This window comes from Nasonia vitripennis, chromosome 1 (genome assembly GCF_009193385.2).
Source record: "Nasonia vitripennis strain AsymCx chromosome 1, Nvit_psr_1.1, whole genome shotgun sequence".
In the NCBI taxonomy this organism is placed as follows: Eukaryota; Metazoa; Arthropoda; class Insecta; order Hymenoptera; family Pteromalidae; genus Nasonia; species Nasonia vitripennis.
This window is the reverse complement of record NC_045757.1, coordinates 35,698,499-35,714,249: the sequence shown is the minus strand read 5'-3', so window position 1 is coordinate 35,714,249 and position 15,751 is coordinate 35,698,499. Positions and strand designations below refer to the sequence as shown.

The following is a 15,751-nucleotide window of genomic DNA, read 5'->3' as shown; positions in this document are numbered from 1 at the left end:
CTTAATTTTATCTTTTTATCACGCCCACGCACACGAGTGAGGTTTGTGCCTAATTGCTGGAAATCACGAAACCGCTCCGGCAGCATTTTATTCTTATCCTCGAGGATTAAAATTTTTTCACGCACTCTTCTGTTCGAAAAGTGCTGGGATGGAGTGTTGTACTTTTTCGATTTTTTTTTTGTATTCCACGAAGTCGCTTATCTTTTTGATAACGGTTCAATGGTCAGAGAATACACTTATGTGAATGTAACTAAATAGTTGCTGTTGCAAAGTTAATGAATGGCTGATAAGGAAGCCATGCACGTCACTCGAGAAAAACTAATTGAATGATAACTCTATGAAGTAGAACAACATTTTCTTACACTTTTCGATACCTGTTTCTCGCATCGCTCATCCCGGAAAAATTGCAAAGGTAAATAAACAAGTAACATTAATCATTTCGATTGTGGGGTACATATTCTCTATACGCAAGATTCTGAGCGTATTCGCAATTGTAAGCGTCCGTCATTCCAAAACCTTGGTGTTTATATTTAATTCCATTCTTCTGTCGAATAATCGAGTCCAATAAGAGTAAATTGCCGAGATTACGGAATGAAGAATATCCGAATGCATCTTTCATCGCGGAGGTTTTTGTCCTCTAGTAAGATATGTGAAAGCGTGTGTGGCTCTTTGGAGAGGCGTAAATTTTGTCATCACCAGCAAACCAAGCGCTTATTTTATCAAGTTTTTTATGCAGATCGGTAACTTTTAGCCCGTATCTTGGGTTTCTCAAAATGACGCAAGCTTCGGAGATGAGTGATATCAGTTATACCGCACGGCGACTATTTAGTATGATGAACTAGGTCATTTCCGACATAAAAGTTAAGTATTACATTATAACTGTTTTTAATTTTGCTTGTTATATTATATGAACGAGAAGTCTCATCGCTTTGAAACATACGACTATATTTCAGCAAGACATTACATCGATTAGCAGAAAACTAAACAAGCCTCTCGTTCTCATATTCGTTTCACTTTTTCACGTAACATCTTCCATACCTTACGTGCTTAGCTTATTCATAAAAAAAAAACAACTTTCTTTCCAATTGACATCAACAAAGCAAGGTCCGCGCTCAGACACGCAAAATTTTCATTTCCCAGGTCGCAGCTGAAAATGACAGAGCTTTACGTATAATAACAATAACATTAATATGCATATCATCTTGTGTACACAAGATTTTATAAAAACAAGCCATTTTCGCAACGCTACATGTGTACTAACGGAAAACGGCGCACGCGCGTAGAAAGCCGTTAATACATATTTTTCGAACAAGCGCGCGCAATTCTTTATATTCCCTGTCGTCGAGATAATTACGTGCGGGTAGCAGAAAATCGCAATGAATAATAAGCTCGGCTCTAATGTACAGCCTACTGCGCTCTCGCGATGAAAAATATTCATGTTATCCGCGGCGCTAGATTAAACTCTTTCAGCATCGTATGCACAGGCGTATTTCATACAAACACATTGAACTTTCCGTTGTATCTGTTTTTTTTTTAATTTTTTCAGAAAGAAATTAAAGCTTTTTTCCTAAGCGCGAAAGTGGATCTCGGCGCAGCCTGATTCGCCTTTGAATACGCGCGCGCGAGTCCATAAGCGCAGAGCATTGTTTATCGCCCGCTTAATTATACGCCCAAGAGAAATAAAGAAGAAGCGAGCTATAGGATAAAATATTTCGAATCAAGGCGGATCGATCTCGAGCTCGGCAAATGGGTCACCTTATGTGCCGATCGGAATTTCTCGCGGTGACAGCAGCTTTTTCGAGGTTCATAATTAAATTAATCGACAAACAATAAATAAATGCAGGCTTTTCATTCGATTGCGCGGGGAAAATAAAAGGATAGTAGCTGCGAGCTGCATAAATCCCACGAACTTGATCCTTTTACACACGGGCATTCTCAACAATACGCATATCATGCAAGACGAATAGAAGCAAAGCTCGGGGGGGGGGGGGGGGGGGGAAGCGAGTCGCAAGGGTTAATGCGTGTGTCTGTACTGCGGCTGGTGGAAAGAAGGTATAACGGAGAGCTGTTGTTATTATATCGATGAAGCTATGCGGATATGCGAAATTCTCGTGGGATAGCTGTTGAGATCTTCATAAATGTGAATTAGCGGATGCAGACGTTTCCACCTGCATCTAGAGCTGCATTTCATTGAGCTTGATACGTATATATATATATATATATATATATATATATATATATATATATATATACGTAAGCACTATACGTATACGGCTCATAAGAAAGCGTTATATGCAAATCTGTGATGCACATTGGGTATCGTATAAGGAGATACCTATACTTGCTCATGCATATGCTCCTCGCTTTGATTACACGCTATTACATTCGGAGAAAAAAAAGAAGAAGAAAATTGAGTGACTATATATCCACGCGGGAAATGGTCGTAGCTAAAAGCAATTTGCTCAATAATAGAAAATCAATATCATTCCCGGTATTACCAATCAATAGTTAAACATAAGCAGAAATTATTACCGAAGCACACACGATTCATAAAGCTTCCGACGAAACAGAGTAATATATAACATTCCGCGCAGTTATTTAATAACGTCGGGAAATTCCCATCGAATAAGCTCCAGCCTGTCGAGATCACCATGAAGTTTCATCAAGCTCGAAATAAAAAATCGATACCGATATTGCACTCGATCGTCAACAAACGCGTAGCCGAGTATACCCGTTATTTCAATATAAGGGCGTACGCATTTGTCAAACATTTCAAATGGTCAAATGTTTCAGCTTACTAGATGCGCATAGATTATTTTCGTGCTCAAAAAAGCTCACTTGTGTATATATCATGCGAATAAATTCCTTTTGAGTTTTAATCCAAGTTCCTCTTGCAAACGCATGAAAATACGTTAAAGGCCATGATGAACGTTCACTTTTAATAAAATTCCACCGAATTTAAAGCCCTGATGTTTTCATCAAAATTTTCATCGCCAGCAAATCCAGTCCGCAGCTCTCTCTCTCTCTCTCTCTCTCTCCGAGATAAGATCCGCAGCGCAGGTAGCCTATACCCGCAAACTGGCAAACAGCCAACGCTGCAGCCTATACGCAGGTAAGCGATGACGTCGTGAATTCTGACTCGCACAGTAATGTTGGCTTAGGACGACGCGAAAGCCGGACAACCGTCGCGCCTTGAACGAGATAGAGCTTTCGTTTTGAATACGGATACTCGTTTTGGTGATTATATATTACGATCGTCAGTGTTGTTAGCGAAATTTCTATATCCTCTCTCAAAAGCCTCTCTTAATCGATGATTGGTCGTTCGGCCCCAGCGAAACGAGTACTATATAAGTATCGGTGGACACCTGTCCAGAACTCGCCATACAGTCGGGGACGTCGTGTCGCTCAAAGCCAAAAGCACAGGTAGTCCTCGGTGTCGATGTGCTGCGATTGCAATCAATCTGCCCGATGGGAATTAGACAAACGGGAAAGTGCAACGAGACGACGAGGATGTTGATTTGGGACGTCGAGACGAGCGAGTTCGTGGAAGGCAAGGCTGTCAATTCGCCGAGATTCAGCAGCATCCTATATAGGCTCCGCAATATCCAACTGGTTCCAAGGGACTATATAGTGGCCGAATGGGCATTCACATCGATCTCTCTTTATCACAGCGATATCTACGTCCAAGATATCAGAAAAACAGTGATCGGTGATCCGAGCTTCGGCATCGGCTGCGAAATCAAGTTCGAACCGCGCAACTATCACTATGTAATCGAGATCACGGACGTCCCCTACGACGCCTTTCTGATACTGCTCACGGTCTGAGAAGCTCGCGGTCAATGCTCTGTCCGAAGTCTTGGTGGCTGGGACCATTGGTGCGAGAAGGCGCCTTGAAACTTTTGTCGATGGCTGATACTTATAGAATGCTTTGGAGTTGCGCGACAGTTCTATCAGCTGCATCGTCATCAAATCGAGGTTTATAGTCAGGTCGGATGATTTTTACCAGAATTACGAGAATTTGACCAAGAGGATCGCTCGCTATCTTCAGGAGGGACAGGAGGTTGGGAATTGCGCGACACGCGAATCGATTATCTTTCTAATATTAGCAGTGATGAGCTCTCGTTCGATCTTGTTTTAAAGATGCTCGACTACGTCTGCTCGTATACTTTTATTCGTCTACTTATTTATATTGAATAAATGCGAAACAAGGTGAACGCATAACTAACGCATATGATCATACATGTATAAAATGTAAGAGATAAATTGAAGCAAATTGCAACTAGCATTCTGCTATGATTGATCCGCCCGGATCTCTCTGATGAGCTTTAACACGACAGTGAAACATCAGGCGGTTCTAGTCTGAACTTGGCGAAATGAAGAGCTAAGAAGCTCGCTCGATAAATTCTCTCTCTCTCTCTCTCTACATTCATAATAGTCAAATTTGCATGTTAAAATATATATCAGGGCTTATATCGGTACAACAAAACTTGGTTACGCATCGCTCAGTTTAGCGGGTAATCTAAAATCAGCAGGTATATTCTTATCGGCTCTTACTATTATTATACTCAATCATGCGTGATTTCTCTTTCGGGTATATTTATCGATTTAACGATCTGTACAACTGAGCGTATAGGCTCAAGCAGAACCAATGGGACCGAGGGATTGTTCGTGTCACATAATTGCTCGACTTTTGCGCTGCGGAACATAACGTCACTCTCGAGCAGATGGGTACACGGCTACAAAGCAATGTTTCACCTTTTGACATTTTGCACAGCAAATTCGCTGTGCGTATATAAAGAATTTTACACATCTTGATCGCATGTAATTGCCGCATTCTACAGTAAAGTCTCGATAATCGGCAATTGGTAATGCTATTAACGACTTATATGCACCTGACGTGGATGAATCTAAAAAGGAACGTGTGCTGTTGCTGCAGATAACGCTGATGGGTATCGTGTGTAAAGGTAAATTATTATACGGCATGTTTTAATTGCTTATTTAATCGTTGAATTATCACACGACTATAGTATGTGCGACGTGAACTTGAATATATAAGTTATCGTTATATGATTTATATATTACGATTACGAGAATTCGTTACTAACGATAATCGACATTCGTTCGTTGTCAGCTCGTAGTATACTGTACGAGTAATCGCGGAGGACCGTCTCATAAATTTCTTACTTTATACGTTCAATTAACACACGAACATAGTATGTCAACATAAACATACACGGATGTGCGTGCAACGCGTCCGTGAATCACTATACTCGTCAGACCTTCGTCACTGCACGTATCACGCGGTTAAACGTTTTTACATTAGCTTTCCAATTCACGACTCGTACTTTCGTTGCAGTCGTGCGACGTGCGCGTACGCGTACCATTTGCGCATTATGCTCGTCGAGTATATTATTACTAATTTGTTTTTTCGCATCGATAATTAGAAATTCGTTATTCAAATCGTCCTTCATAATTCGTGCGTCCGCTGAACTGTTAAATTCGTCATAATATTATAATAATAATAATAATAAGCAAATATCCCTCGCTCTCTCCCGCCCACCGTATTTTCATATCGTACGTGGGATAACGGCACTTTGGAACCTCGTCCCTTTGTCTCGATTCCGAAAAATTCATTTCACCCCCGGCGCAGTCGTATACACTGCAATACCTGCCTATACACGCGAGGCTCGCGATGTCTATTCCCTATACAGCTCGTATCATTCTAAGAAAGAACGAAATGAAAACAAGGTATCGACGCGATAGGCAGAGATATCTGTTATTCATGCCAGTTCGACTCATCGATTATCCGATGAATATTAATATCAGTATAGCGTGTGTCCATAGTCGGGATGGATTAGAAGCTACTTTTCAATCACTCTCGCGACGATTTCTCCATCTCGTTTCATCTTTTAACGTAAAAACCCCTGCTGCAGTTTTCCCAAAGAGTATATACTCTTACAGGCTCAATTTACTATATAGGCACTATCGCGATTGCGCCTTGGAAAAGAAAAATGCTCCCGATAACGTACGAATACGATTAATTTCTTATATTATATTCACCGGCGAAGTCGATAGGACGTTTTCAAGTGTATAGAAGAGAAACGCAAAAAAATGAACGAAAGCCATGACGATCACCGAATCACTGCTTCGCAAAGAAATTCAACCGAACAAACCTTTCAGACCCTGCTCGTCTATACTCTCTCGCGCTACTGAATTATACAGTATCAATTTGCGCAGTTCGCGTGTCCCTAATTAGGTTTATGAATAAAGCTCCGACCTCTCTCTCTCTCTCTCTCTCCCTGTACTTATACGTGTCCCTGCAGCTCTTGAAATGAAAAAAAAAAAAAAAGCTCTGCATGCGTGCGTACAACAAAATCGCGTTTTTCGATCGATACACACTACACACTTACGCGGTATAACATTAGCTTAATAATTCGCATAATAATAGCCAACGCTACATTAGCGACACATAATTTATTCTCGTTTCGCGTTTCAATATCCAGCTATTTTCAGAGACCGAGGTGAAGCAGGAGCGGTGCGGAAATTCCGCTTTTCCTTCGAAACTAGAGCTTTCACGGTATACGTAAACCGGAGCCGAGCTTTTACGCGCTGCCGCAGCACTTCTTCCGATGATGCGTCGGCCCTCTTTATGTCTCTTTATTTAATTCAGTATAGCTATGCACTGCTGCGATCGTAATCGCTATCGGGGCTATAAATATTTTTCACCAACTCTGCCGAAAAAAAGCTCTTCCCGAGTTACTACAAAGGCACTATTCCTATCGCCGATCAAGATATATCTTGCACTGCTGCAAACTCGTCGGAAACACGCGTCTGCAGCGATGCATCTCTGAGATACGCTTTATGGCGCCGATTAAAAAGGCATTAGTTGAGTCGCGATTCGACCTGTATTATCGATCACCTGCGCCGGCGAATAATTAATGAAGCTCGTCCGTATAATTTCTTGGAAGATTTTATCCGGAAAGATAATACGATCGCGGGTGGGTTAATTTTCGAACGAAAAGTCCAAATGAAAAGGCTATATATATAGGCTTCCACGGTAAGAGTATACGCGCATTTTGCTCTCTCGAAAGACTCTATATCCGAACATTTGAGGAATACGCGGAATAATTATTCAGCCGAGCAAACCCATCGAAAATTCCATTCCGGAAATTCGAGCTTTTTCGCATCGTCCCCAATAGCTATCTTCATTCGTGCCGATATGAAAGAACTCGTCGAATAACCGTGTAAAATAAAGTAATTTCGTCACTTCGACTCGAAACTCGAAACAAAGAACTCGGCATTCGAGTCGCGCAATCCAAAGTCGAGCGAAGAAAAAAGAAAAACGAACGGCGGCAGCATCTCCTTCCCCCGAAAAGCGGTCACAGGCGTCAGGTCGGCCTTTTTTACCGCAGTGCAGTCACCCCCTGCAAGCTCGCAGTCTCCAATATAAACCCCCTCGGTCCATAAACCAACAACTGCAAAATTCAGACCCTCTTCCCCGCTCGGACGAGCTGAGTTAAAGAGACGAGTGCACTGCGTCCCTCGGGAGCAAGAGCTTTATACGCGCACGGCATATGTGTGCATAAATTATGATTTGATTTGAGAAACTTGCGCGATTCGGATGAGATACCCGCTGAGCTTAATAAGCTTTTCTCCGAATCCTTGTGTGTGTGTGCAGAAGGAGAAAAATTGCCGTGCAAACATATAAGTTTTCCCTCCTCTTTGTTTTCCAAGCTCGTTACCATACGCGACTACTCGCAGTCGGAGAAAAAAAGGGCGGCATAATTGGACTCGTCGCGAATAACCTTCACCCGCCTCGCACGGCCCATAGCTATATATATATCGTCGCGTGCAAGTTCAGAGTATTCGATAATCAATCCCGAAAATGGCTCGTCGTCGTTGTCGACAGCGGAGAAGCCTCGACTAGCAAAGCGAGAAGAAAAGCTACACGCACACACACACACACAGACGCAGTCGAGGGAAAAAAGGAAACATAAAGCAGCCAAGCAACCGCTGCGAGGGAGTCCACCACCACCCCCCCCCCCCACCTGCCGGCTTATAGCGCAGTATATATAGCGTAGCCGCACTGCACTGCACTGCCCCCACCAGCAGAGACTGCGCGAGCTTGCGAGCTTGCAGGGGTCGAAAGCTCTCAGTTCGCGGCAGGAGGCGTTCGCGCGAGCATCGCTACGTTATAGAGAAAGAAGGCGAGGTCGGTTATAAAACAGGGCGAGAAGGAGGCAGTAAGACGCTTGGTTTGAGATATGGAGCCTGATGCAGGGGGAGAATGGTCCAGCCGCAAGCCATTACCGCGTTACGCTTTCGTTGCGCCGCGAGCCGAATCTCAGCCCGGTTTTCTGCAAGATGGAGACATCGAACAAGTTTCGCCAGCTAAAGACCGTCAAGCTCAGCGTCGATGCCACCTACCGGCTTGACATCAGTTTCAAGCCGCCTCAAGTGCTGCAGTGCGTATATACACCCTACACAGCTTTATACGTTTATACACACTCGTTTGTGCATTGCTACGCTTGGATTCCTTTTATTTTTTATTTTTTTGCAACCGATGCTTCTCCGACTTGTACACCGTGTGTGCGGAGGAGGATTGATATCGACGACGTACGCTGCAGAGCTGTAGTCAAAAATTGTCGAGATTCAACGTTTTAATAATCGCCACACTTTCGCATTCGTGATTAAACATAACACTCGCGCTGTATAGATAGTCGAGCTTTGCAAGCACAGCGGGAAATTTGAATTATGACTCTGGGCGAACAATCCAGAGTCCGAGGTACTTGTAATATAACGCGGAACTTGCGAGTTTAACGAGCGCAGAATTTCTCGATGGCGCACATATACATATACACATATATGTATATATATATGTATGTATGTAAGAGGGATCGGAAAGTCTGAGAGCTAGTTTCGCCGCGGGAAAAGTTGCTCACCTTTTTCCAAACATCGAAAACTTCCGGAGAAACACGCGTATACAGACTGGCTGCTGGACAATGAGAGTCTCGTTAGACGATGCACTTGGAATACGTATATATATAGGAAAGAAATTTTGCACGGATTCTTCTCTGCTTCGTAACTACTCCCAATTTGCATGGCTACGAAAATAACGCTGAAACTTTTTCCTCCCGATCACGCTTATATTTTCACACAAGAAGGATCCCACTTTGCGCTGCGCGAGACTGGCGAACCGTGTCACTATACTTCAATGCAGCCGTGTGTGGGACTGCACAAAGAGGGCGAACGAATGTTCCCCGAGGGCCGCGTATGCGAATTGTGAGGCTTTTCGGAGGATTAACGCGCGAGTGGGATTAAAATCGTCTGGTCTGTAAATTACGCAAGCAAGCTCGCGCTTATTTTCGTCGCAATTGCTTAGCGCGTATATACGGTTTCGTTTCAACCAAGGCTTGTTAACGATCCGATTCTCGTAAAATTCGTCAGTCGTTAATAACAGAGGCTGTCTCAGAGCGGTAGCCTTTTGATCGAACTTTTCCTAATTATAAATCACACCCACCTGGGCTTGGAATTCAATTACTTAACACGTTCGTCAAAATCCACTACGTTATAGCGGCTACACAGGACGATTAATCGTCGTAGAAATTAACGGCCACTGATGTGTGTGTGTGGGGGCGGACATCGAGGCGTGTATTACGTGTGTGTAGAGTAATTGAACGGCCGCCTTTTAGCCGCGCGAGCTATCGGCAGTTTCAATCGGGCGCGCGACTGTCGTTTCGCATAATTCACGACGAGAGACAACGAATTTTGGGCGCCTTTGATCAAGGACCTGCAGCGCCGTCCAATCACGCTTACAGGGCGTGTGTGTAATTATTTTCGGCGATGTGTATATACTTGTCACTTTAGAGAAACTTTCAAGGGAATTTTTAAAAGTTGTAAATTAATTTTATCCTTTTTAAAAGATCCAATAAGCCCGAGTAGATTTTCAAAACGGCCCTCGCGATCCTCGTAAACCTCGGGATCGGTGCAGTACGCGATATGTCTTATGAGATCGGATATTCAACTTAATCCCTGTTTATGAAATTTCGGATATTGCTCGTAATTCAGCTAACTGATGAAATTTTCCCCCCGAATTCCGCGGAGCTCTATACTGCGTGTATATATGTTACCCATCCAAACTTTTGATTAAACGCGAAAGTTTCCGATTGTGAGTGAGTAAGTACAAACTCCTTCGCGGACGTATGTAAATACCGAAGTTGAAAAAGAATCGCGAGCTCGGTTTTCCATGCGCTTCTTAAAATATCACGTGACATTTTTACTCGGCTACGTAATTTTCACGTAACCTTTTTTGTTCCACCTACTTTAACTAAGCTTCCATATAAATAAGGCGCGTCTGCAGCTCGGAATCAGGACTTTATTCCGGCAATTACAACACCTCATATCTCCTCAAACTTTTCCAGCACGACCTATTGCAGCTCAAAATTCTACCTCACGCTTCGCGCTCCACTTTTATATTTATCGCTCTATACGCCGCCGAAGCGGTACGTGTGCCTTATGTATACAGCTATACGCGTGTGTGTGTGTGTGTGTGTGTTGGCCGTAAAGAGAGACGGGTAAAGAATGAAAAAGAAAGCTGAAAAAGAGTGCACACAGGGTGGCGGTCGCTCGATTCCGACTGCTGCACTTTCGGGCTCGGAATCATTTTAATCCGCTCTCTCTCTCTCTCTCTCTCTCTCTCGCTCTGTGCTCTATATATCGATTTCCGCACGGACAAATGAGAGAAGTGTATATAAGTCGTGTACTTTAGGAGTCGAGAGAAGGAAAATAGGAGGGATAACGCTTCCTTTTCAAATCCGGATATTGGTCGATACTTCTGTGTGTTCTCTGCTAATATGGATGTTAATTATATAAAGCCAAAGTTAAAGCTTGGCGCTATACGCCGTAGAACAGCTCATCAGGGATTTAAGTTTGAAGCTTTAAAATTTTGCGCGAATTTCAAAAGCTTTTCGCGCAATATAACGTATCTCTAAATCCTGAGGCATATATACATATATAGCTATAGGGCATACATCAGAGCCGTATTAAGACAACAGGCCAAACAAAGCAAAGCCAAATACGCACTATACAGTATATATATAGCTATATTCTCAACAGCATATAGGTAGACACATCGAATCGCATAGCCGTCAATATCGAATGCAACCGGAGCGCGCATAGCGCTACTATAGGGAAACGTTTACCGGGGCACTTGCTCCCTCTCGGGCACGAACATCATCGACCCCACATCGGGCGCAGGTGTGGGTATGCGCACTTATACCGGCTGTAATCGCCGAGCCGTCGAATTGCGTTCGGTCTTTAGCCTCGAAACGCGTTGCAAAATTCATCGTAACCTCGTTTCTCGCCAGGCGATGCATCAAAGAAAGTACAAAGGAGATACTACATATATACATACGTGTGTTACAACTCTGAGGATTTCAAAGACGTATACGGATCTAATTAAAATTGCGCAGCGTCTAATTGGAATTGTTCAATCCATTAGCAATCCCGAACACCCTGGATTTAATTAAAGACGACGAGGGACGCCAGACGCATATCCATCTCGTTGCGCGAGTAACCCCTGATTAATTCAATAAAGCATCTGCGTGTTTTGGCACAGCAGTCAATATAATATCAGCATATAACAACACACACACACACTCGCGGAGCTTCGCCAACGAAGTAAATCTAATTATCCAATCGAATTGCAAAAATCCCAACGAAAGCACACGTCGCCGCGTATATCTTGTAATCCCCACACGGCTCCGATACACATAGATAGAAAGCAAAACGTATGTCATATAATACACAAAGTTCTTCTCCTCTATATATACACGTACGTTACGTGCAGAGGTAAAAAGGGATTATTCAATCGAGAGACAATTATATCACGACACCGATATCGCCTTCTTCAGGCCTTTCTACGACTTCGCGAAATCTTTTAACGAACTTTTTAACATCGTGCTGCGAATCGGGAACGGCTCGGCAGCAGCTTCTTTTTCTATATATATAGGCTTTGCGCAGTGTTGCTGTGCGCAGTGCGGAGAGGCTTTGTTGTTGCGCGGCTTTGACATAACGCAATAAGTTTCAACTCTTATTTCCCTCTTCGTTTATAATAAACGTTATAATAGCTGTGAAAACGAGGCTTTATTGTACATCAGCGCACGTTTGGACGGAGAGCAAGCAGTCGCGTAAAAACTAGGCCATCGGATTATCATTATTATAATAATTATTTTAATCGCTCTCTCAGCGTTGTAACGCTCTTATTTACCATGGATTTTTCTATATTTGCGCAAGCTCGGACCTTCGAAGCTTCGCGAGAGGTAAAATATCGATTCGCGAGTAGTGCACAGCGCGATAATATTATACAATCAGAATAATTATATTATTTATTGCCTCGGTTTTCGACCGTATCACCACACAGCACACTTCTGACTCACATAGCACATCGTGCGCAGTCTAATCTATATTGACAAACATCGCGTATCCTATAGATATACAAATGGTATGTATAATCGTAAATGGAAAGCACACGTGTGCGTGTGCGGTTAGGTAAAAAGACCAGCGATTTTATACGAAGGTAACATTAAAAGTTTTCCCCAAGACCTCGACAAAGTTTTTTCGACTCGCTGAATGTTTTACAATCGACTTTAATGCGCAGGCTGAATTTCAAACGAGCTCTTAGCATCGCAGGGGCCAACTCGAAGCTCTAATAAGTCAACTTTATTTTTCCGAGAATTCTTCCTCGATTCGTTACGATTCAGCGCGAAATTTTCCTGATTATACACTGTTCTCCTCTATTATATACCGTATGTGCACACACGCCCACACACTCTTGGTCTTGATCGATCGAAGGAGCTTTTGTTTAAATTATGGATCTATGAATAACGAGTAAACGCGCAGCGATGACGAACGCATATTTTCGACAGGCTAATAGCGTGTACATTTTCGAACACGAGCAAACAGCCGTGATTTCGCTTCTACGAGAAGCGATATAACTCACTCGAAGTAGAACGAAAGAAATGAAGCGCGCGTCTGACGCCACGCTGACATTGTCCACTGGGCGGCGGCGCAACTGTGTCAGTAAGGCAGACGACGCGTATGCAAGCTACGGTATGAGCTTAATTACGTATAGCGGATGACTTGGGGACGTCATTAAGGGTTTGAGCGATTTCGAAAAAAAATTTCGTAGATACCTATACACGTACGAGATATCGCTGATGCTCTACTTTTGTAGCTTTATATCCGGCTGCGCGGTTCATTTAAAATGTTGCCTTCTGCACAACTCGCACACGAAGAATCGTTTCCGTTCGAAGAGTCGTTGAAGCTTCGCTAATATTATAGCCGAGCTTGCTTCGATTGGATAAGGGCGCACAGGGCCATCTCGCTGCGATCATTATAAAATCGAGTGAAAATTAACGATCTATATAGAGCATATGAGCCATCGTACAACGAAATAATCCGCAATTCACTTTCCAGATCGCTGGCGATAGGCGGCAAAGAGACGCCCGCTGTGGAGCGAGCTCGCGACGGCACTGCCTGCGCGTACAGCGCCTACCACAGCACGAAGGACGTGCCAGTTAGTCCGCGCGGCCACCGCGAGGATCTGCAGATCGCGATGCGGGTCCTGAGCTCGGGCAACCTCACCACGTGCCTGCAGATCAAGTACTACCCGACCGGCGAGCAGAGCCACTGCCAGTGGGGCTCGCGGCTCCACTGCATCGAGCTCGACTGCACCAGCGTCGAGGGCCGACTCGTCATGGTCGATCGAGAGACCTACAGAAAGCTCGGCATCACTGCCTGATCGCTTGTTCGTCAGCTCGACGCCCTTTAACTGCGTATGACTTACTGTACTAAAATTTAGCTACGTTATATATGCGTATACATTCAGGCTGTGCGTGCGTCTGCTAATGCGCCGTATATCTATAACGTTATAAAATGACGAGGTTGCTTTTCGGCAGGTTCGCGGTTGCGTTGATTTTCTTCTCTTCGCGAAGATAAGAGATACCTTCCGTTTGCAGCACTCGCATTATACAGTGTAACGCGATGCGCTCGCAATTTTACAATTGATTTTCAACGAAAAGATCTGCCTGATCTGGGATCGCTCTTGTTATTATTCTCTCGATTTCGATTTCTATTGTTCACGCAAGACGACACACACCTGCGAATATCTAATGCGTTTCGCGATTGGTTCAATAACGTATTATATTATATCACGTATAAGCGGCGACGCGAACAATTTCGAATTTATGCGGTACCTCGTTCAAGCCAAACATTCTCTACTTCTAGGAATATAATGTCATTTATGAATTACGTATCAGATAATATTTACAAACATCGAATCCAGTTTAATACGCTCCTAGGCCTAAGCCGAGTCGAACGCAAACGATTCGCGACGTATGCGTATATATACAATGAAACGCTTGTCGAAATTTTTTCAAATTCTTTTTATAATCCAACAATTAGATTCAGAATATTAAGAACGTTAATAATCATAATGATAATCACACGAAATACTTGCATTTAACTATACGTAAAGCGCGTAAAGTCCCCGACTTGCCCCTCGGATTTCGCTTCGGGCAACGTATCCATAATATATTATAACGACGCGTACACGCAAGAATCACGTTAAAGAGATTTTTCCAAGGTAAAACTTCTTATTCATCGCCGTATAATACTTTGCTCGTGGTCTAAATTAAGAAAAGGAACAAACTTGTACAGAGTGCAAAACGACACACGTTTTATGTGCAATTCCTATTATTAAAATTAAATACTTTCGCTGAAGCGCATTGCCATACATCACCTCACGAACGTTCGGTTGTACTTTAAACTTTTTTTCTATATGTATAATAATACTTGTAACAAAATTAAAGTAATAATAATTATAACAATAATACAATATAATGTCAGGCATTTATCGTACCGATTATATATTATACGAAAAAATAAGTACCTAAACGCAACAGCAATTTTAAGATTTGCTGTAATAGTCGCGAGCGAATACCTCATAGAAAAAAAGTTGATCTTTTACGCGTGCAATTTAATACATATACAAGCGACGCTGACGCGCTGCTATCTTCTTCTTTTATCTCCTATAGTATTATTAGAATAAATATTATATACATCACTTACGAATTTTCAAAGATTGATGCAACGATACACCTGCAAAGAGCTATATTTATACAACAAACGACGTTCTCCGATTATTGCGTTATTACATTGTTGTTACACACTTTTGAAAATGATAGACAGATGCATTTGATTTTGCCACATCCGACAAAAAGATTTGCATTAAAAAATTTTTCGTATTGCGAAGATTGTGCCTGCATATCATTTTCAAAATCTCCCATTAGTCTAAGCAATTAAACTGTTCGAGCCAACGTAATACTCAGTAAGCGAAACTCGTTACTACATCTTATAAATATATAATGATTAATTAACTAAAAAAAAAGAACTATTGATTTTCCTTTATTTTTTATATACCTACTTTGTACATGCAATTTCGTAAACAGCGTTGTTTCTGTCGACACGTTTACCTCAAAACTGCACACTTTTACATTTGTCAATGAAAACTCCGCAATAGCTGATGAGCTCTATACCGAGTGTATATATAACAATTCAACTATCGAAACGTCTCTTATCTTTATTTTGTTAATTCTGCATTATTGATTACTAGGGAACAAAGCATCTATTTTGTATCAAAACTCCCACTGTTTAAATAAAAATCACAAAAAAAGCCTATAAGCATCGACTA

At 42.5% G+C, this 15,751-nt stretch overlaps 1 protein-coding gene across 1 annotated transcript; it reads left to right on the top strand.

Annotated features, from left to right (window-relative positions):
- The first annotated feature begins 8,095 nt into the window (after nucleotides 1–8,095).
- On the top strand, nucleotides 8,096–15,741 carry LOC103317819. Its single transcript, XM_008217326.4, has 2 exons — nucleotides 8,096–8,465; nucleotides 13,477–15,741. Exons 1-2 carry the CDS (start codon nucleotides 8,275–8,277, stop codon nucleotides 13,799–13,801), a joined length of 516 nt encoding a protein of 171 aa, XP_008215548.1. The 5' UTR covers nucleotides 8,096–8,274; the 3' UTR covers nucleotides 13,802–15,741.
- Nucleotides 15,742–15,751: the final 10 nt, after the last annotated feature.